The 23,674-nt window shown below is 39.2% G+C and overlaps 1 protein-coding gene across 3 annotated transcripts in view; it reads right to left on the reverse strand.

The window, feature by feature from the left end:
- The window catches only part of Mctp2 (multiple C2 and transmembrane domain containing 2), a 223,919-nt gene that overhangs the window by 69,312 nt on the left and 130,933 nt on the right, over positions 1 to 23,674 (reverse strand). For all 3 annotated transcript variants that reach the window (XM_075952326.1, XM_075952327.1, XM_075952328.1), the window contains 3 exons: positions 9,539 to 9,640; positions 8,226 to 8,300; positions 6,222 to 6,341 (listed from right to left, as the gene is read on the reverse strand). In XM_075952326.1, coding sequence (XP_075808441.1) covers positions 6,222 to 6,341; positions 8,226 to 8,300; positions 9,539 to 9,640 — 297 coding nt within the window. The remainder of the gene's footprint in view (positions 1 to 6,221; positions 6,342 to 8,225; positions 8,301 to 9,538; positions 9,641 to 23,674) is intronic.

The raw sequence follows: 23,674 nt of genomic DNA on the forward strand, positions 1-23,674 counted from the left end.
GAGCTGAGTACCAGCTTTCATGCCTTCCTGGTTCCTGAGAGTCAGGTGTAGCAGTCATGTGGCCAGCTGCCTCTTTCAGCTCGCAGCATCATGGCTTCCCTAGTTTGATGGACATAGTGTTTTCCAAATTAGAGCCAATGGAAACCTCCACACCTTTTCTGTCCGGGTGTTTTCTTGTAGCAGTGCGTAAAATAACTTATATTCGCCTCAAGGCTTTGCTAAAGGGATCTGGCAGAGAGAACTCTCTCTCTCTCTCTCTCTCTCTCTCTCTATATATATATATATATATATATATATATATATATATATGTGTGTGTGTGTGTGTGTGTGTGTGTGTGTGTGTGTATGGTGTTCTCTCTCTCTCTGTCTCTTTCTCTCTGTCTCTCTTTCTCTGTCTCTCTTTCTCTCTCTTTCTCATGTATCTCTCTCTGTGTTTTACACATATACTGTTGCATGTCGGAAAGACTGGCTCCATTATTACTGTTGTGTTTAAGTTCAAAGTAAAAACATTTTCTATTTCCTAATACGCTAGGATTTCAACCTGCAAAGGAGTCTGTAAATGTTAAACACTGTCTATGACTAGGAAATGGAGAGGTAGATGTCGAACCTTATCTGAGGGGTTGATTGATACCTTAAATTATATATCCTATTACAAGGCATATCAACTCAAGAAGAATTCTTCATTTTTCTTACACTCAAAAAGTTTAGGGAAAAAATCACAGATGTTAAAGTCATCGCCTTATGAAGATGGCCATTGATATATGGCAGATTTAGATTACTTCTTAACAGCAAATGTCTAAGGAAAAACTTAATAAAATAAGGAATCCATCAATGCCCTGCACACGAGCCTCTCTCAGGGTAGTAGGTGCCTGTCTGAAAGATTGGTGGAACGACACAATTCCATAAAGCAACACTGCTTTAAAGGCATCATGGGAGCTTTGCTATTTAAAGAAACCTTGGGAGGAGGCCATCTCTTAACAAATGCTACCTTTTCACAAGGGAAATGTATTTATGCAATAATATAACCTCACATCGTTTAACAGAGTCCTGAGCTAATACATAAATCTATACAGAAAAAAACAAAATCACATATTTATAATTCTACAGTATACTATATAATATCACAATGCAAAAGTATTTTTGTGAGTTAACCCACTATCAAATGCTATACTACCATAAAGCCATTATGGGGATTAAACAAGAAATGCCGGGTTATTTACTGGTTCTATAAGACAACAAGAAGGCCTTTGTTACTGTCTACAATAACTGTCCATTCTATCTCTTTAACAACTTGAAATCTTAAAGAAAACTAGAAAAGGAGAAGCTCCTGTCATGACCCGTTAGTTTTACTCAGCCTCTGTTTATGCTTTCTCTGCAAACACTTTTGAATCATCCAAGATCATCCTTCCACAGTAGAGGAAGCCAACATTCCTACCAGGGATTAAGAAAAACGAGTGCCTCCAAGATTACATAGATGGATTCCAAAGTGAATGCAGGTCACGTGATAGCTGAGGCTGGAACTGTTTCCCAGGGTATCCCAAGCATGCCTAGTCTATTTAATTTTAGCCCCATCACTTAGAACAAAGGGACCAATGGAGAACTAATCCCACCCAGGTGGGTATCGTTCTCTCAGTGCCTAGGAAGAGGCATCTCCCCCAATGCATACAGTGTCCCGGCATTTCTGTGATAATCTGTACGCTTTCTCCGAGAGACAGAATATAAACCCGAAGACAATAGTGACCCTGACTCATGAAGATCAATGGCAAGGAGAAGCCCTGGAATAAAGCAGGTCCCTGCTAAAGTCAGATGATCTGAGAGTCAGTCTCCACTTTACCTCCTGAAAACACGTGAGCATCAGCGTTCTACTGCGTGGGCTCATATTTTTCACCTGGGCAAAAGTGGGCCCAGCTTTTCATCTACACCGGCAGGCTTTTGTGGGAACTCACGGAATTCACATTTGAGCATGACTTGGGCTGACTACATCCAGTCAGGAAAGCTAGAATCTGATCTTAGTATTCCCAGAGGTCAAGGTCTGTGTGGGTATAGCCATGTGTACATGGAAAAATACCATATTTACAAATCAATTCATAGAGCAGTATGCAGACAGAAGTCCTTACTCCAGGTGCATTTGCTCTCTGTCAATAACTTAGCACTTATATCGACTTTCATTTGGAAAAGTCAAGAACATAACTTTCTGAAGAGGGAAATTATATAATTTAGCATGAATAAAGCTAAATTATAATCAAATTATAATTAAATTCAAGCTCAGAGAGAACAATGCACCAAAATATTTAGCAAACATTCATAAAAGGAAGAAAATCTTTAAAGACAGAATAAGAATTTTCTTGGAAAGATTCTGTCTAACTAAACACATTGAGGTGAAAAACATGATTTTGTATGTTTTGACTGTTTCCCATAAAATAAAAATTTAACATTTATAAGTCATGTTTTAGTATATGTTTTTGTATTTGTTAATTTTTAGACTGTATTTTAATTAAATATTTATATCAAATATATTTTAAATTAAAATATAGTGATTCCCCCCTCTTTCTTCCCTTAAACATCTCTGATGTCCCTCCTTCCAATTACTCTTCACATGTTCTCCCCTCTCAAATCGATTTGAATTTGATTTGAATTTTTGCAATGACGAATTCAACATCTCACAGCCATTTTGACACAGCACAAATCAGGAAGTATTCAAGATCGCATCCTTCCCCTAGCGTTAGGGATGCGACCACCCACAGGATCAAGGGGCAAGTCCTACCATGAGTCAGGCTTATACTTAGATAATCTAACATGATGAATTCTTCCACGTCTGTCTATCTCCTTCTGATTACACTCCCTGGACTTGGATCTTAAAACGCTGATTTAATTTTGAACTGAAGCTTCCGACAAGGGATGTTCTATGCATATACACTCATAGGGATCCCAGGGAAATGTTAAGGCCTGCTTCACTTTATATAGCATTAATAGCCAGCAAATGCTAAATATAATCCCACAATGTGCATGCCTTGTCTCATCTGGAAGAACAGGAAAGAATGAGAAGTTAGTAGACTATTTTTCGAGTGAACTGAAGGAAAAAAGTATTTTCCTTTCTCCCTGAGTATGTAGTGTGCTAGCATTGATTCTTACTCCCGCAGGGACAGAAAACGTCCTATCACAGATAGTTGGACCAAAATCGTTCTATTCAGCCCTTCAATAGACAAATGCCATCTCGCATCCTCATTTCCAATAGAAGATATGGAATGGACCTTCCAATACAATCTGGCTCTTGAAAAAATTCTCAGATTAAACCTTTGCTTCAGACCTCCACAAGGCTGCTCTCCTCTGTAACACCCACGACAGCAAGTGGACCATGAGGGAAAGACCAGGTGGATGATAAAAAGCATCAGCACCCTGCCCTAACCCTGGGAGAACTATTGGTGGGTACCAGTGGTGATACATAGGGCATCCTTGCAAGGAGAGACAGACAGACAGAATGCTGAGCTGCCTCTTCCTAACCTTGCAACTTTCTGGCTCAGCTTAGCTGAGGTGCTAACTTCCTGATAGCTGATAGACAATCTATGACAGAATTGCATATACTCAAGGGTACAGCAACATGCCCAGTGGAGTCCCTTTGTGTGTAGCCCCAGCAGAACTCTATGGGCAACCAGCAAGTCCACAGAATACTCTATGAACAAAACATGCCTCCCCAGAAGAGCGTGACTGCTCACAATGTAATTTAAACAACAACAGAAGAGGAGGTAAAATGCACACACACACACACACACACACACACACACACACAGATACACACATGCCCTTAATTCTGTCTTTTAAGTGTATTTCAATATAGCCCTTTATTTTAAAGAGCAGAAACTATACAAGGATAATCATAATAGTGGTATATAGTAACAGAAAGGGTTTAATAAAATTCTATTTCATCAGCTATGGGGCAGGAACTATCTTCCCTTTAGTGTCTGGGTATCTCTGAGATCCACCATGGGCTAGGCACTATGTGTTACATATGGTATAAGCTTTTGGATATGAATGCATTTCAATGCACTATACTCAGGATAAGTGATACAGTTTATGTATACAGTAATCCCTCATTATACTTGGGGTTCTGGTGCTAAGACTCCCCCCCCGCAGACACCCAACCCCACAGAAGCTCAAGTACCTTATGTCCAATGCCATCATCTGGACTGTAACATACACATATCTTATACAATATTTCTAGATTGCTTATGAACTAAAACAAAATGCAAATGAAATGTTGATGGCTATGAGACTATTCTGTACGAGTCAAGACAAGAGGAACATCCATACTTGTTTAGCGCAGCTGTAATTTTGAAAAATTATTTGAGTTGTAACTGGTTGGATCTGGGAAACTGGAGTGCCTGGGCACAGCGAGTTGACTGCACAGGATATGTGACTAAATCTGATGTTTTCCCAGTGATGTTTGGAAGGAAATATGCCACTCACACAAACAGTAGGGCCTGCCACGGTCTCATAGGCCATGTATCCTTGTACATTGGGCTTCAATAAAACCAGGGAGGACAGGACAGCACTGTTGTTCATCTATCTGGGATAGGGATCCTTGGTACAAGAGAACGTTACTGCAGTTTTCTAACACCTGGGTACTGGATCTTCTCCTGGGTGGTGCCCAGCAGAGAGGGCTCACCCAAGGCAGAGGCAGTGGATGAGGGGCCCCCTGGCAAGACTACCTTCCTGTACAGAAGTACTTTTTACTGGACAACCTGTTTCCATTCATTTGTTTTAATCTTTCTTTGGATCAGGCCGGCAGCCCATTAATCATTTCTGTCATCCCCTTACCGAATCCAGGGCAACAGATCTGTTTTTCTAAAGTCTCTGGGCCAGAAATCAACTGAAAAAAAAAGGGGGGGAAATCCTCTACTTCTCATGCGGCTGGCCAGAGTGCTGGCTGGAAACAGCCACCAATTGTGATCACTTTCCTCTGAGGCCCATAATTGTACACAACACTCCATGGAAAGTTTTGAAAGGGAATCTGGATAGGAAGTGGAGCTGGGGAGTTACAAAAGCAACCTCTGAAGACAGCAGCTAAGGAAGATGTAAGCACCAGAGAAGGCTAAGTAAATGCCAGGCCAATAACAAAGACATAGATGACCTGAAATGATAAAAAAATGAAAATAAACCAATCAAAATGTTACCCATTGGCAAAGAAAAGTTCTCTTAGGGAGGTGACATAATTGATTATATAAAAAATGTGGAAAAAACTTTGAGATCACAATGAAGCATTAGTATCTTAGGTTCATATTTAAACACACACATCTATAACAGCTATGTTTATATTTTACTTCCATATCAGTTTGTTCTCATGAATATATTTATGTGATATATACATCATATAAATTAAAGCTGAGCTTTCAAGACAGATGAAAACATGAAGGATGTACTGTCAACAGAAAACAGGAGAACCCAGCTTGCCTGGGACCATTACATAGATAAAGACTCTTTCAATCTCTTAACTATGTAGAACATATAGAAATTCGCATTCATACCAGGTATAAAATACATGTAAGGCATTAGCAATCTAGGTATCTTCTCCACAACTGATATTTTTAAGTTGATTAAGGACCAGTTCTTTAAAAATGGGAGAGAATGCCTGAGAGATGCCAGGAAAGGCTATGGTGCCAACCGGGATGTTCTTCAAAGACCATGGACTCTCGGTAACAGATTCAGGAGGTATGACAATTTCTTAAAGCTCCCCAACTCTATGATACTATCATGCTCATGAGAATGGGCCAATGTTCTGAGAAAAGTAGTGGATCTCATATAGACGAGTATTTCTCAATTATGGTATTGAGTCCCATTTAATTCGCAGTGATCAATTGTATCCAAACTTGATGTGGATACACATTTTCAATATTGAATTTTGTGAATGCTTTACTGAAAAAACTAAAATAGAGCCATTTAGTTATATTTTAGTCATATTACTTGCCAGCTGCCACTTTTTATAGACCATGTAAAGAACTATACAAATATGCCGCCATAACGTCACAGAAATACAGACACTGGCTCTTTGGAGCTGAGAAAGAAATGACATAGGAGCAGTATTTGAAGAATTTAAAGAATTCTTATGGGTTCCTTTTACCTAGGTACATCTTCGAAACGCTAATCACCTATGTTATAGTATAGTTTAGAGAGATGAATGGGTACAAATACAAATAATGTGAACATTACAAAGAAAAAAATCTTACCACAAACGCTATTGTACTTCTCAGGGTGGACTCCCACTGGAAGCAGCTTTTGAAGAACTGTATTGTATTCCATACTGCCATCGTGAGTCTTTTCACTCTGTCTGCATCTCTTGATAAGATCTGGGTTTTTGAAAAAAAAGGAAAACAGAGAGGTCAATTAGACTTACATTCTCTGGCTGTTCCCTTAGACCAGCTGTTCCTGGCTGTTTAAATTGTATTATGCGCAGCGCCCATTAAAAAAGGACGGAGTCCTCGCACTTCTAAAACTATTTCAAAATATTGCCATCCATCGGGAACAAGAAGTTCCGATCTGTGCTATGGCTCATTTTTATGAAAACTAGCTTGTTTGAATAGTGTTCAGTACGAAACCAGGTAGAGGAGAGATCTGCAGCAACCAGGCATTTGGTGGAGGCGAGTGTTGTGTGCATGCGCGTGCATGTGCGTGCTTGGCGTGGGAGAGCCCACGTATGTGCGTGTACACAGCGTGGCAAGGAGCGAGAGCAGTATAGAGACATAGCAACCAAGAACAGTATTGAGTCCGAATGGAAATGAGTGTCAAGATGGTATTTAGTACGGCTGCAACTGGAGAGAACACCAGTAAGAAAGCCCTAGTATTACAGCTTAGTTAGACCAAAAGGTGACCTTTTGGTCACCCGGCCTTCCCTTTCCCAGCTGGACAGTCGTAAGGACACTTCTCGACCTTTCTCCCCCAAAGGACTGCCATTGTGTTTAACCTTACAGGTGGTTGTGGGAATTCCAGACTTGGGTTTTAAGTATTTGTTTCATAAGTAAGAACTTGAACTTTATGACCGTCGAGGGTAGCCCAGCGGTGTGCAGGACTTGAGGAGGGTCCTGACCCACCTAGGGAATTTAGTCCCAGATTTCCCCTCTACTCTCAAAGCCAAAGCCACCCCAGTGGCCAAGTTATTTTGTAAAGGAAATCTCTTTTCTCCCAGCGGGAGGCACAGTATTTTGATTTGCTTGCAAAGCTGTCGCCCTGCCTACCTCCACTGAGGTTTTAACTTTCAAGTAAACAGAGCAAAAGACAAAAAATAATAATAACGAAGACTTTTACTCGGGTTACACACAATGATTATTGCGCTCAATGCTATGGCACTGAAACAAAACATCCAGTTACTTCCCACCAGAAGACTGCTAAGTCCCTTCCTCGGTGTGTGTGTGTGGGGAGGAGGGGGGGCAGAAGTTCATGGGAAACAAAAGGAAGATAAGATTGCTTTATATTTAACTGCTTTGTGTCATGCACAGCTGCTCACCCCAAAGGAAGCTGTGGAAGTAATAAACACTTTTAAAGGGGGGACACTTTGTTCTTTGTTACACAACTGAAGAGGAACAATGGGTCCTGCCTGAAATCCCGGACTCTATCTAAAGAGGACAGGGAGGGACACCGAAGAAAGAAATGCAAAGGTCATGAGTTTTCTTTTTGAATAATTTGAAGTTCCTCCCACTGCCCCCCCCATCCTAGATCTTTACCTTTTGTTGAACTGATAAGAAAGGAATTCAGTGTGGTGGGCAAAAAGAGAGATAGCTAATTCAGTATGGGGTGAAATGCCCACACTGCCTAAATTTAGACACAGGGAGTAAACGGGTGAACCTGAGGCTAGAAGCTTCCCCAGTCCCTTGGGAAATTCCTTCATCCACTGAACAAACAGAGAGCCCTTGCCTTTAGCCGTGAAAGGAGAAACCAAAATGAAGCAAATGAAGGAAATTTAGGTTATCTGGGCTCCACACTCAGGCTCAGAGAACCGCTTGGCCTGCTGCAGGGCGCACACCCTCTCTCTCCTCCCAGGGATATGTTTTCAGCCTCTCCTCCTTGACCTGGCTGAAGCCCCATTTTAAGAGAGAAGACAAGAGAAAGAAATGAGGAGATGAGGAGTCCAGGTGAATGAGTGGGAGAGGAGCAAAGTGAAAGAATCCAGCCACAACCAGAAATACTTGGATCCTGGGTGCTGAAGGGACTCCAAGCCAGTTGTGGGTGCCACCTACCTTTTTGGACAGCTTGCGGCTGTCTTCCACAAAGCGCTTCTCTCTTGGAGCGAAGGTCCTGATACTTGCTTTGACCTGGAAAAACATGGCCGTTACAGCATTCAGAGGGACTCCATTCTCTTCCCAGGTAGCTGAGAAGATCACAGAGAATGAGACCTTTTAATGCACAGGCCATGGGTAGGGACCAGAAAGTGGTGGGTCCTGTCTTGCTTAACCAAGGTCCCAGTATCATAAAATCCCTGGGAAAGTCAGGCTGGACCTGGGACAGTTTGGTCCCCATTTGGAGAAATCCACAGAAGTATTTCAAAACCGGGACAGACACCGAGCTTCATAAATTTTCATGCTAATCTAAATGACAAAAAAATTCTCCTCTCATTTTGGACTCAACTTTCAGCAATTGCACCTAAAACAGGAATGACAGTTCCCAGTCCATAAAAATAACATTTCCAACAGACAATCTCATTACTTCCAGTGACCTGAAAAAGCAAGTAAATGGGCCATGTTAGCTCGTTTACAGGGGGGAAAACTGTGCCCCAGGGGAATTTACTGACTCGTTCAAACCAACAGAGTGAGGGAAAACTTCAAAAACTGAAACAAGAATCTACCGCCACTGTATCCCTTAACCAACATATTTTCCACCTATGACTACACTCATGTCTTGACTGAATAACATAATCTCCATATAATCCATACACAAGTGCTTCTCAGGAGGAAGCAGAAGATTGGGTCACCTCTCCTGCAAACTATGCAGACAGTCTATCTGGGTGGAAAAGGAAGGGATAGCAGAACACACTCTTATGTTGACGGCCATCTTTCAGTTTCAGCATTACTGAGAATTTGAGACTAGGGAGATATAAAAATCTATGACAGTCATTGTTTTAGAGCCCACACACTTATATATCACAGATTAAACAGATATGCTATATATTGCATGTGGATTATATATAAAACCTAAAATGTATGTTTATAGAATGGACTATATGTATGTATGATGTGTGATATTTTTGAATGACCAGTAGATAACATATAGACATACAAAGTATGTATGTATATATAGATATACAAAGACTACTGTTTCCTTTATTTTTAATTTTTTTCCTTGATATTTAGGCCTCACCAATCCTGTGGCTCAACTATTTGAAACCTGGGAGCATTCAAGACGAATTTTATGGCTAAGGTATAAAACACAACACCACCATTCTCCAGCTTCAATTCTAAAACGTTTGACATTAATCTGAGACTACACAGCCTGAACATCATCTGTTTTCCATATTGAAAAGCTGGGGTGGGGAGCACATCCTGAGGGCACTTACTGGATTATATATGAGGTCCATCTCTAAGTAAATAAGCCCTTTAAAAGCCTGTTCCAAATCTTTATTCTTCAACACGTAACAGTTTGGTTGTCCATCTCTAATCTGTTAGGAAAAAAAGACAAAGTACATATTAGTGCCAATGTTCTTCATGTTTTAAATGGAAAAAAAATCAAAACTAACTTTGACTAAGTTGAGAACGTATTTAATTTTTTTTGCCCTCTATAAAAATGTATTTTACAACTCATTTTGTATGTATTAGCATGATTGGGTAATTTACCTACAGTTTATATAGTGATCTCATTTTCCCACTATATGATTACAGATGAAACAAATATTAGGTAGGGAATAAATGAAAGATGAGTCAACTTTTAATTCTAGAGTGGCATTGCAATCGACAGCAAGGTAAAGTAACGACCATTGGCTCAACATGGTGTGTAGCACAGATTATGACAAGATGACAGGAAGTTTTTTTGTTCCCAAATTCTAAAGTTTACATTTTCCACATACTCAAATACGATGACCATTCTTTATAATTTCTGGCCAATAGTCCTAAAAATTGTCAAAATCATGGAGAAAAAAGTGACAGAATAGGAAACTGTTATGATTCCAAAAAGACTAGGGTTAGAAGTATATAGTGCCATGAACTGGGCCCTGGGAAAGAAAAATATATATTATTGAAAAACCAGATGAAATCCAATTGAGACCCAAGTTTACTTATTCATAACATACAACTATTGGTGATGTTTTCATGCTGGCAAATCAATGTAGTAATGCAAGGTGCTAACGTAGGAAGAAAATGGAGAGCTCTCTTTTCTTAGCAGTCTTAATTTAGTTATAAAATTATTACCAAAATGATTAAAGAACCATAAGAAAATGAATAAAGGAACTAATTTTTATTATGAAGCTATCAGTGGTTTACTGGTGCCCCCCAAATTAATATTAAGTAAATCAAAACCTACCTGAAATTGGAATCAAGATCCCAAATCATTCAAGATATACAACATGCCTACACATCCATGTCTTTGACAGGACCAAGACCCTGTGACTTCCCTGCCAGACTTCAGGGCACTTCCTCTCCCTATGCTACCTGCCTGCAGTTCCCAGCAAACAGGAACCTCCCTTCTCAGCAAGCACCATCCTCCTTCTGCAGTTCAGAAAGCCCTGGGCTCCCTTGAAAGCATGCTAGCTATAGAATTCCTTGTTCTGTCTTGACATTGAGAGCAGCTGCCCTGCTTGTCCTACATAGCCATGGTGGATGGTGATGAAACTTCTGGAATTTAGGAAGCATGTTCCACTCTAAAGAGCCTCAGCACAACCCGGGCTCCTTGTGACTGTGACGCCTGATGATTCAAAGAACTTGGAAAATTGGAAGGCCGGGAATCTGAGCCATATTTTAAATGACTATTGCTGTCACTGCAGTCATTCACACAAGTGTTCTTATAAACACTGGTGGAAATGAGTTGAGTAAGTCACGGCGGGGAAACAGCAATTCCACTTTACAAGGGAGAGGTCATCTTCCTTCCCAAAGCGCCCCACCTCTCAGATTGAATAGCTTTCATACAGAAAGATGGTTTTCCTGGTCAGTGGCTGAGAGGAAGGGGGTGTCCCATAAAGTCCCAGCTTCCTTCCTCAACGGTGTCCAAACAGGATTTGCGGCTTCCGCTCTGGCGTAGAGTCTCACTCAATAAATTGTCGGTGTTAAAGTTGAAAGACATAAATACAAAAACAGCATGTCAACTTGCCAAGCTGAAGTGCTTCCAACTTCGTTTGGTTTCGGTCTTCAGTTCTTGTAATGTTATCTTAAAATTTCCATGGTTTCTTAAGGATGAGGGAAGGTCAGCAGAAGAACAAAAAAGTAGCCATATAAAAATATTTCATAGAAGAGGGAGGTTCTCTCGCTCTCTTTTTTTAAATTCGGTAAATGATCATTTCCTGTTACTCAATGTCCCCAGCATTGTGTCAGCAAAACTCAGAATCCACATAGGAACATTAAAGGTATCATCAAAGTCAGAGATATAATGAAATATCATCATGTTTTCTACTTTAATAGCAGATTAATATAAAACATACAAATTTCAAAAACTTGAAGATTACAAAAATAAACACCCAATTCCTTAAATATATATATATATTCCTGGACCACAGATTAAATAGGAATTTGATGCACATCTCCCTCATTTTTACCAGTGAAACTTTAGAGTCACAAAAATTAGTCTTAAATAAAGGATTTAAGTTAGGAACAGTACTTTTCATATATAGGGAAGCTACTGCCATAATTATCAAAAGTAACCACCACGATTTAAAAATGGTCATTTCTATCTACGTTAGATTATTTTTCAGTTCAGTATGAAACATAAATCATCCATCTGGAGTACGGTAAAAGCTAACTCTTTGATAATTATCCAGTGATTTTTAAAAAACACCAGGAAGTCTGTTACTAAATAATAATTTGAGATTTGGGATCAAAGAAAAACTGTGAGAGTGGCCTGTAACCACAGTAAGGAACAGACGATATCCAGGGCCTGCCCTCCCCTCTCAACGGTGGCCACGCACAGACTCTGCCAGAGAAGTCCACTGCTCCAAGACTCCAAACAATAGCTCCAAAGCCACAGTCACTCAAAGGGGGCTGCTTAATCCTCATGGGCCACAATCAAAAGGAGCAGAAACGAATACAAGAGACAGATTTGTGCAGAGGAAGGAAGATATGGTAGAAAGGTGGCAGGGAGGTTTTATATATTTGTGAAGTGTGTGTGTGTGTGTGTGTAAATGTGCAAACAAATTAAACTTTAAAATTACCATGTTAAGAAAATAAAAATTCTGGGGCTGGAAAGACGGCTCAGTGGTTAAGAGCATTGCCTGCTCTTCCAAAGGTCCTGAGTTCAATTCCCAGCAACCACATGGTGGCTCACAACCACCTGTAAAGAGGTCTGGCGCCCTCTTCTGGCCTTCAGGCATACAGACAGAATATTGTATACATAATAAATAAATAAATATTAAAAAAAGAAAAGAAAAATTCTAATATAAACCACAATAATCCCAAAACTAACATTTTTCTACATAAAAGAGCATCACCTGGGCTTATTCTTAAGCACTGAAAATGTGAAAAGCTTTTAAAAGTTGGTGAATAAAACATTTGAGTCAGAGGAATATTCTACTCCTTGTTTTTAAAAACATGAACTGAAGGTGATGTACTGTAGCACACGAGGACACACAGAAAATAAAAAAAATCCCAATCGCATTTTTCCCAAACAAGAATTATCTCTATTGTGATTCACCATAAAACTCTCTGATGTAATATGTTACCAAAGTGAATCAGGATCAATACGAAGGAATAAAACCACGGGAGAGCTTAAAGAGGAAAGCCATGCATTTAAGATCAAAATCCCAAGTAAAAAGTAGTATCGATTCCATCACTGCTTGACCTTCAAACTAGAAAGGGGAGAACATTTGGATAAAGACTAGTTTCCTGTATCAAATACTATTCTTCACTCCACATGATGGGGGAAAAAAATGTGGCTACATCATTGTACAGCAGCTGAGCCCAGTTGAGGCACAAGCTAAATAACTTGCCAATAGAATATGATAAGGAGAGAGACACGTGAGACACATGACTTGGCAAGAGGACAATTGATCCACTTTATCTGATAGCACTTTACTTTCTTCATGCAGCTTAGCACCAGGCCAGGGGCCAGTGACATGAGCTACAAACAGCAGGAGAGGTTAATGCCTATCCCTGCATAGACATCAGCTACCCAGGAGCTCAAGGAGCCCAGAACCCCTTCCTTGGCCCATGTCACCATATCTTACATCTCCTCTCCAAGGCAGTCAAGCCTTGTAGCAGAAGCAAACCCAAAACCGAAATCAAGAAATGTCATGAAGCCTGATACTCTTCGGGCTTCTCACAGCCACTGTTCCTAAAATACAAGCTATTTCCATACACACTTTACAGAGGATTCTAAAAGTTACGGGAAAATTTACACACAAAAAAATTTACAAGAAGAATACAACATTAATAATTTTGGACAGATGCATCTGTAATTTGTAATGTAGACTCTTATTGATGTTAGTTCTTTCATCTCAAGGAGCTTCTAAACAGTTAAACACCCATCCTGAGGTTTACCTTGGACTTTGCATTTACACTCTCAAATGCATTTTTATGCACCATGTCTCTGTATAACTTCTGTATGTTATGTTATCTTTCTTATTTAGGATTTCTTTATAATAAACTTTAAATTAAAAAAATCTAAAGAGGACAGGCAATGTCTGAGGCAGACCCTAGAGGCGAATGAACTGAGTTGATAATTCTGCCTTTGCTTCTGGCTCGCTGGATAACTTCATTTAAATTACCTAACTCTTCTGTTCTGGTTTCTTAATCCTTAAGATGTAAATAATAATGCTACTTATCTCTGAGGTGAAATATATCAGCAGTCAGTCACAGTGGGAAGTACATAAGAATTATTAAATAGATGGCATATGTTTAATATCATCTATCTCCATTTGATTTAATTTGCATGTGCAGAAATTATGCATATATACATATGCATAGATATGTGTGCTAATATATTGGTAATAGCAGGTTCTCAGATATCCTGGACTAGTGCTCTTCCACTGTCTTATACCACCCCCCCAGTTCTTTCTTCTTTAACATTTTGAAGCAGGGTCTTCCTAGGTTGCTTAGCTTGGCACTAAGTGCATCCTATAAGCCCAAGAAGGGTTTGAATGTTGCCATTCTTTTGCCTTAGCCTCCAGAGTAGCTGAGATTACAGGCCTGTACCATCAACCCAGGTGTAAAGTATGTTCTTTTAAATTACATCTGATGAGTTGTGTGTTAATAGTTCTTTATATCCACCAGTCTCCAGCAATTTTAGACTGTGATAAATGTTGGCAGAAGGCTGTGTGGATCATCCATTCATTTCTCAAGCTACAGCCCCTTGGTATAATCACTGAGTCATGGGAGGTGGGTGATTTGAGGGCCGAAACAAGCCTTGCCAGGTTGGGTTCCTGAAATCCTTAAGTGATTTGCATTCCCAGTGAAGAAGGTTGTTTTTCTCCACATTTTACCTTGGGGAAATGAGCAGGTCTCTGGTACATAGGAGCTTTTGTAAACAAATGAGACTACTTTGTGAAAGCAGACAGATATATTTAGTTCGCATTTCTGCTATTGTGTCTGTGTGACTGACTATAGATAACTACTTCATCCCTGTGAGCTCCAAATGTCGTTTTAAAATAGATACCCAGATACGAGATGGGTACACATGACATTCTAAGCCATTTTTATCTGAGTCACTCTTTCCAGCATTATTCCAAGGCATTCCTTCCTCCCAATTGATAATGAAAACTCTTAGCAGATTTGTCCATCCAGATGCTTATATTAACAGGATCATTTAAATTGCTAAAATAAGGTAAAGGAACATGACAGTTGACGTGCGCGGGCACTGATTCATATTCACCAGTTCGCACATCCTCACAACATACATGGAGGAACTAGCTTCATATCAACAATAAGGACTCAAAGTCAGAGAAGCTAAGGAACTTGCAAAACCTCAGCCAAGTTCCATGAGAGGCCAGTGGTTCATTCCCTGATTTGCCAATTTGTTCTCCATTCTTAACTACTGAGAACCTAACTAGAGAGGCCATTTCTGGGCTACCAGGGTTTCTCTTTTCGGTTAACTTTTCTGCCAGGTTGACTTGACTCAGATTCAATAATTAAAAAAAAATACATGCTGGCCACAAACATTTGCTTATAGGCTATAATTCCATTTTCACTGTTGTTTTGGTTTCGGAACCATTCCATCTTTCGTCTTTCAATTTACCATGGTAACTGGTGTTTAGGCTACATCGACTGACATTTGAGGATCTTAGGAATTTTTCTCTCTTACTGCTCCTTTTCCACTTGTATCTCCAAGACATCCCTTTAATATAATCAGCTTCTTGACAGCTTTTACTGAATTCATCAATTAGATCAATGTATAGAGTGTATTCTGATTATCCTACCCTTTTTCTGCCTGACGTTAGCTTCCTCCTTTCCCTCCACCCTCACACCAAGCCCCTTCCGCACATATGAAAGTGCTTTGGTTTGGGTTTTGAGACTCACTGGGTCTCATAAGCATCACATGTTTGACCACAGGTTTTGAAATCTCACTGAAGCATGGTAGGCTTGTCAGTGGGTCCACAACTGAACACAACCATAGCCCTTCTCAGAAGCCACTGGTATCCAATAGTTAAGCGTGAAGGGATAGGAATACATGGGCCCCTCCCAGATCCTTAACTGACTATTGACAGATCTAGTGGGCGTGTGCAGGCCCAATGCAGGTGAGTGCAGCTGCTGTGAGATTATGACGACATTGTCTATATCACATCTAGAAGACGATTCTGGCTCTTACGTTCTTCCTGCTCCCTTTCCACAGTCTTCACTCAGCTTCAATGGAGGTGGTACAAATGACCTGTTTAGGCCTGTATACCCAGCCACCATTTATTCTCAGAACCCAAACAGCCAGCCTCTCCACATTCATCATATTTCATTGCAAAGAGGGGTAAGATTATTAAGAGCAGAAGTAGCATTTTCCTGAGGCTATAAACATATTTAGAAAGCATCTTGAAACCATGTCAATTCTGATAAGCAATAATAAGTTCACCCCCAGCTAGGAGACTGTGAATTATGAGATGGGCCTTAAGTACAATCAGAACATTGTTGGTTACCACCGTGAACAATCATGGCACTCCTATAACAGTGGGCACCTCTTGCTCGACAGACTGGGTTTCTAGTCCCTAGTGTTTGCAGCTGTGTAACACCATCGGCCCTCATCAGGCTGCATAGTGCTTTCTAGACCATGAAACCTTGGGAGCTGGGAGAAAGCTTACAGCTCAGTTCCTACTTGATACATTTTACAAGTAAAACATGTGTGGCCTTCAGTAATAAGGTCTTATGGACTAGTTCTGACAGAAACCAAGAAGAAACGAAAAGAACTTGCATTCTTTTAAGTGTTTAGTGTTTAATTCTTCTTGAAATTACTATTGCGCTTAGTGGGATGTTTTACCCTAACTTCCTAAACAGCTGATTTTCCCAGACCAACTTACCAAGTCTCTTATCATTTACACAGTGACTTCATATTTCAGATTTATTTAATGCTAAATGATCTCTAATTAGTGCTCTATCAAATCATTCACTAAGTTCTAGAATATCTTCATATAGATCTTAGAAATACTATTTTCTTTGCTTTATGTTGCAGTCTTGGTTTTTAATTTTCTAATTAATACAGCTATCAATATCACTTTCTTAATATGTATCTTACTGATCTTTTATATTCTGTTGCTTAACTATGTTTACAGATATCTGAAATTATGTGATAGCAATTAATGTGATTTTTTAGTTAAGATGTACATAATATTTTTCCATATAATTTTGGATTGGCTGTAGCTGATATAGATATATGTTTTCACTGATTGATTCATAAACTTCAGCCTGTTTAATTCTCTAAGCAGTTGGCTAGAGAAGGCCATAATACTACTTTCATTTTGGAGGTGAAGGCATAGAAGGAATATTGTGGTATTACTGTCATGGTTCTGAGGCTTTGGGCAGACCCTGGGACTCGTGGTAAGGAAGTATCCTTCCATGCTGCTATGGTTTAGATATGGAGCATTTTTCCTAAAGGCTCATGACATAAAGCACTTGTTTCCTGGCTGATAGAGCGATCTTGCAAGACTCTGAATTTCATAATCTAACTGGTAGACCTAGACAATAGGGTACATCTTTCCTCTGACTGCAGCCTCCTCCTCCTCCTTTTCCATCCCATTTGTCTCTTCCTCCCTTCCTTCCCTTCCACTCCACAGTGAGACATAGTGAAGAAGCTCTGGTACCACACACTGATACTGGCATACTCTTTTGTTTAAGAGTGCATGGGACCAAGTGACCATGGGCTGAAACCTCTGAATCAGTAGCCAAAAATAACTATTTTTTACTTTCTTTGTCTATGTCCTACATTTTGTCACAGTAACAGAAATATAACTAAGATGGTTGCCAAATTATTGGACTACTTGGTCCATACTCAGGAATGGGAGTAGAATTTTCTCCAGTACCCCTTCCACACCTGCTGATACAGCTGTGGAACATTCCACCATTAATACATCATTGCTATCAATTACACGGTATGCTTCCTAATGTGTCAAACCTTTCTGATACACAGGAAGCATATTATTTTCTTTTCCTTATGTTTTTCTTGTTATGACTTCTTCTAGTCACAAGGAAGAATTTAATACATTTTCCAATTTTCATATTATTAATGCATGTAAACACTATCAACACAACTGATCTCCTTGATAGGTTATTTTTCTTCATGACAAAAGAAGAAAATGCACAGAAAAAGTTTAGAATCATTTGAAAACTTTTCTAAACTTTCCACGACTAATAAATTTCACTATATGGCAGATTCACTGTCTGATATCTAAATTCCTCTAATTACACTTCTAAAGATGATTTCCTTTGCCCTTTCAGCACATGCATTATTCCATGTGCAGAACGGTCTTTTAGTTCCTTCGGAGAGAGCGAGCATCTTCCCAGCACTCGGGTCCTCTCACATCCGCTTCCAGAGCCAGCCCTACTGTCTGGTTCCTTAACTGAGAAGAGGTGCTGGTATTCACAGTTGCATCTTGTTTATTGTTTCTCATCCCCACCATATTTTTTTTCTTTAACACTGTAAATGGCTTATCAATTGCACTAGTATTGGGGGTGTATGCTGGTATGTGGATTTATCACAGCCACTGCACCACTGTCCGCATTTCCTCCTTCTCATTCTGCGTTTTACTTCCTTCTGTCTCCACGAAGGGAGATAACACGGCTTTGCACACATCTGGCCAGCGTTCTGCCGCTGTGCTACACTGCCTACCCTACTCTGAGGGAGTTGTTTTTCTTTATCAATTCCCTTCTAATCTTCTTAGTCTTATTTATCTTTGTTGAGTTGTTTAATTGAATTTTTAATCTATATATTTAGTTACTAAACCAATCATGTTACAATTATACGTTTGGCCCTTGTGCACAGGTTTAGGTAATGTTGCAATTTTTAAGAATCATCTAACTGCAGTTGTGGAATGTGCGTTGACTAATTCAGATATTTTTTCTTTTGGAGCCAGGTAGTTTGACAATTCCTTTTTTCTTGTTTGATAGCATATGAAAAGGAGACTTTGGTACTGTGACCATAGTGTAATTTTTGCCTTTTTGGACTCTGCAGAGGTCTCCCAAACCAAGTCAACAGTATTTGGACATAATCAGTGGGTACTGGAAGACAACATTTTCCAGTTTTATGCATGCATAGACACATAATACACAGATTTTTTATTGTCTAATTTTTTAAAAATATTTATTATGTATACAATATTCTGTCTGTGTGTCTGCCTGCAGGCCAGAAGAGGGCGCCAGATCTCATTACAGATGGTTGTGAGCCACCATGTGGTTGCTGGGAATTGAACTCAGGACCTTTGGAAGAGCAGGCAATGCTCTTAACCTCTGAGCCATCTCTCCAGCCCTGTCTAATGTTTGAGAATTACACATTTATTGTATCTAAAAGTTATCTGGTAATCAGCAGATAGATGAAAATGAGATTACAGATGTTCCTGCTCAGAACTCTTCTGCTCTAAAGTAGCATGCAAGACCTCACTGTGGACAGACCTACAGAATTGAAGCTCCATGAAACCACGTAGCATTGCTTTTATTTTGTCTGTGTTTGGAGCTTCCATGTTTATTCTGTTTCATTACTCAGTACTGCTAATGATGGAACAGCAAATATCCACTAAGTTGTAGCCCTAATCCATGATATATTTTATTTCAAGTTGGGTAGACGATATACATTTTTTATTCTAATCTTTCAATTTAAAAAAATATTTTCTCTCCAATGTAAAACGTGAGATCTTCCACATGAAGGGCCACGTCTCTTATAATCTGAGTGATAATTCATCCTGTTTTGAACTCTTACAGCCATCCATTATGTGACAGGCAGGTTATTTACATCCACAGTTTTCTGCTTTACATCACTGAGTTTGAGATGGCTCAAAGCAGGAGTCAGGAAGATTTTACTTTGACTTAATATATAAGAGATTTGCCATTCAATAGAAGAGTTCAATGTATTTGAGAAATGCCATTCTGTGTGATGTGCTCAGCCTTGTTCTCACCTCCTTCTTGTTTAGGAGACTGGAAAATCCCCACCCTGCATTCTCCCTCTCTCAGCCTGACTGACGTGACCCAGTACTATCCTTACGACATGCTGCATGTGGTTCATGAAAAGCCCAGAATGTTAACGGTGCCCTGGTCGAGTAGAGCAAAGCTAATTTAATTAACCTTTCCTTTTGCTTCTTCTTTGTTTCAGTTACCACGCATGTTTGGAGAAGTGGCCAAGAGGAATTGAATGTTTGTGCTAAAAGATGACTCTTTGGGGAGCTGGAAAGGTGGCCTAGAGGTTAGGACAATCCGTTGCTCTTCCAGAAGATCCAACTTTGGTTCCCAGAATCCAAGTCAGGTGGCTCACAACTCCCAATTATTGTCAACTCTAGCTCTAGGGAGATCCTACACCTTTGGCAGCTGGGTACTTGAACTCACGTGCTCATCCTCTGTCCCCACATAAACACATACATATGAGAATAACATCCTATAACCTTACATTTGGATTTAAGTCTTGTTTATACCTAATAATCTTATAGGTGATACATTTGTGGTTTTTTTTTTTTCATTTTATCTAACCTCCACCCCAAGACTAAACTTGTTGGTTCATGGATCAAATCTACACTTCAAAGCCTAATCCTGGCAACATGCCACTTCTAGTTTTTATATTGATCATAAACTTGTTAATACAATCTTAAATTTTACTGTTATTTAATTTAGTGGCCAAATCTCCATATTAATCTTTCAATAAACCAACAAACAAAAAACTATGATTGTCCATGTTTCTTCCATCATGTAGCCCCACTACAGGGTCTTACAAAGAATACCTCATTGAAAATGCAAATGGAGATTTGTGTGGTATTTATTTGGTAAAAGGAATTACAGAAAATTTTTCCCATAAAGTTATGTAAGTGAGCCTGTTAGGGATATAGCATACATGCATGCTCCACCAAAACACTGCAGTTCCATAAAACAGTATAGAGGCCATATTTCTGGCCATAGGTTGCTTTCCCTTACGGGCTGTGCTTGCAAAAGAAGAGTCAAATTTGTTCCAAAATGCATTCCATTGAGTGGAGACAATAGAGTTATTTTCATTTGAATTTATTAGAAAATAATAAAATACGTTTTTCATTATTAGAAAATAATTAATTATAATAATTTATTAGAAAAGAGTCGATATAAAATATATAAACTTGGGCACCTTTGTGTTCCACACATAATGGTTTGAGTTGTAAAAGCCTCTTGGATGAATTTGTAGTGTCCAGCTGCGGAATAATCTTTCTGTACTCTGTGAATATGCATTACTCTCACTGATTAATAAAGAAGCTGACTGGCCTATAGCAAGGCAGGATAAAGTTAGGCAGGAGGAAAATCATACTGAGGATACTGGAATGAAGAAGGGTGGAGCAGGAGAGTTGCCAGCAGGCACAGAGGAGGCAAAATGGGTATCAGCACTGAGGAAAGATACCAAGTCACGTGGCAAAGCATAAACAAAAAATATGGGTTAATTTAAGTGAAAGAGTTAGCTACCAATAATCCTGAGCTATCAGCCAAGCATTTGCAATTAATATTGAGTCTCCGTGTGGGTTATTTGGGAAGCAGTTGAGGCACAGGAAACCTCCGCCTATAGTATCCTTTCTTCGCTCTTCTGATTAGTTTGGTTTAAAGTCTATTTTGTCAGATACTAAGATGACTAGACCTTCTTGCTTCTGCACACACTGAGCAATTTAAACAATTTGCATTCTTCTCAAATTGGTCCAGTAGATTATGCTAGAAGGCAACTACATTTTGAAGAAGAGCGTCTAGGCTAGAGAAGAAGCCAGTCTGGTTTTGAGTGCACTCAAATTGAAAATACAAATAGTAAATAAACCTAACTATTAGGATATTTCAAAACTGAAAAGTGCTTTCTGTCATCCTTTGCATTACCATGGTACTGATGAAAGAATGAGAGAGAAAATAAAAATGATCCAGTACTAGATGTCAAGTTAGGGTACATTCTAACAGTCGTTTGAGATCATCTTGGTTGTATTTGATTAAAGGAGTTTGCATATTTATGTGTCAGTTTTATTAACTATTATGCCTTTATTGAAAATATTTTTAAACAATATGTTTGATAATGCTTTCTCCTCCCTGATTCCTCCAAGATTATCTCACCTTCCTACCCACATAACTACATGTTATTTCTATCTTCCTTTCAAAAACAAACAACCCCCCAAATAAAATAATGCAAAAAAGCTACATAAACACACACAATCAAAAATAAAAAAAAATAAGACAAAAAGGAAAGTTTGTGATACATCTGCCCAGGCCCTTCTAGATTCTAGGGTTTCATTGTTTTAGTGAGCTACCTTTATATGTTACTTTTTTTTTTACCATTTATTATTTTTCCTTGTATTTTTAATGCTTTTATTATTGGGTCATGAGTCGTTTCTCTCCTAGTTCTGTATATTTGGTGTTCTGTGTGTTCTTTGTTCCTTCATAGGCATCTCCCTTATATTAGGAAGTTTTCTTCTATGGTTTGTTTAAAATATGATCTGTGCCTTTGACCTGGGTTGTTTCTTCTTCCTCTCTCCCTATTATTCATAGGTTTGGTATATGTTGCATAGTATAACCAGATCTTATGGAATTTTTGTCTCGTTTTTTTGGTTTAGTATTTTCTTTGGCTGGGATATCCACCTGAAAGTCTCTCTTCTGTGTTTTCTAATATGTTAGTAAGGCTTACCTCTGAGGTTTTAGTCTGACATCATAAGCTTTTTGTTTCCAGTTTTATTTCAGTTTGAGTTTTCTTTAATGATTCTATTTCTACTTTCACATAGTCAATGGTTTGTATTATCTCATTTAACTATTTCTATTCTCATGCTCTTCATGTCCTTTTTAAGATTCTCCAAAACAGTCATAATTTCTGTTTTTAAGTTCTTGCTAAGCTTCAGTTAGATTGCATTTCTCAGAGTCTATTCCAGTACAGTTATCAGTTTCTGAGGGAGGCATATTATCTTGGGTGTTCATGCTTGCGTTTTGGCACTGGTATGAGCTAGGAGGAAAGGCCAAGAGGGCCTGCAGGATAGAGCTAGGGGACCAGAGTCCTCGCCAACAGTCAGAGTTCCCAGAGTGCAGGTAGGAAAAGAGGAAGGCTTCTGGAGGCTGGCTGCTACTGGAGCAAGAGTAAGCCTGCAGAGACCAGCGTAGGAAATAGGAAGACTAGTAAAAAAAAAAAAAAAAAACTCCTTTGTGGGTCCCAGCCCATTGTGGTCACTGGCAATAGGTGGGGAGTGTTTCTGGTGAAAAGTATTTCTGAAGATCAGCAGCTGACACAAAGCAGTGGGGATGGCCTGGAAAGGAGACCCTGTGATTTTGTTTTATTTTGTTGTGTTTTCAATTGATGATAAATTAAGCATATGCAAGATGGTCACTGATCTTGAATCTTTTAGTCAAATATACATTGGATATATGTATATATATATATATATATATATATATATATATATATATATGCCTTGAATAATTCACTAGCACCAATAATTATTGTAATTTCAGTGTATGAGTTTTTAATTTTGTTTGACTTTATGTGTATGAGTAATTTGCCTGTATTATGTCTACACATTACAAGTAAACCTTGTACTTAACAGAGGCCAGAAGAGAGCATCAAATCCCCTGGGACTGGAGTTACAGGGGGTTGTGAGCCACTCTGTGGGTGCTGGGGATTGAACTGGGTTTCCGGGAGAGGAGAGGGCTTAGAACTATGGGACCATCTCTCCAGTGCCAATGTTTGAATTTTTAAATGACCGAGGAAAGAGAGTAGTTATGTTGAAATTATATTTTAATTTCCAAAAGGAAAACACAAAAGCAAAATTTCAAAGGAAAAGCTATAGTTGAGCTCAGCGCAGGCGTTTTGTTCAACAGTCTTAAATGCACCTTAACAGCAGGGTTTAAGCACATTTCTAGCGAGCGAAATGAAAAGTGAAAGTCTGTTCTCTGCCGTGGACTTGGGT

The sequence above is a fragment of the Microtus pennsylvanicus genome, chromosome 18 (assembly GCF_037038515.1).
Source record: "Microtus pennsylvanicus isolate mMicPen1 chromosome 18, mMicPen1.hap1, whole genome shotgun sequence".
Classification (NCBI taxonomy): Eukaryota; Metazoa; Chordata; class Mammalia; order Rodentia; family Cricetidae; genus Microtus; species Microtus pennsylvanicus.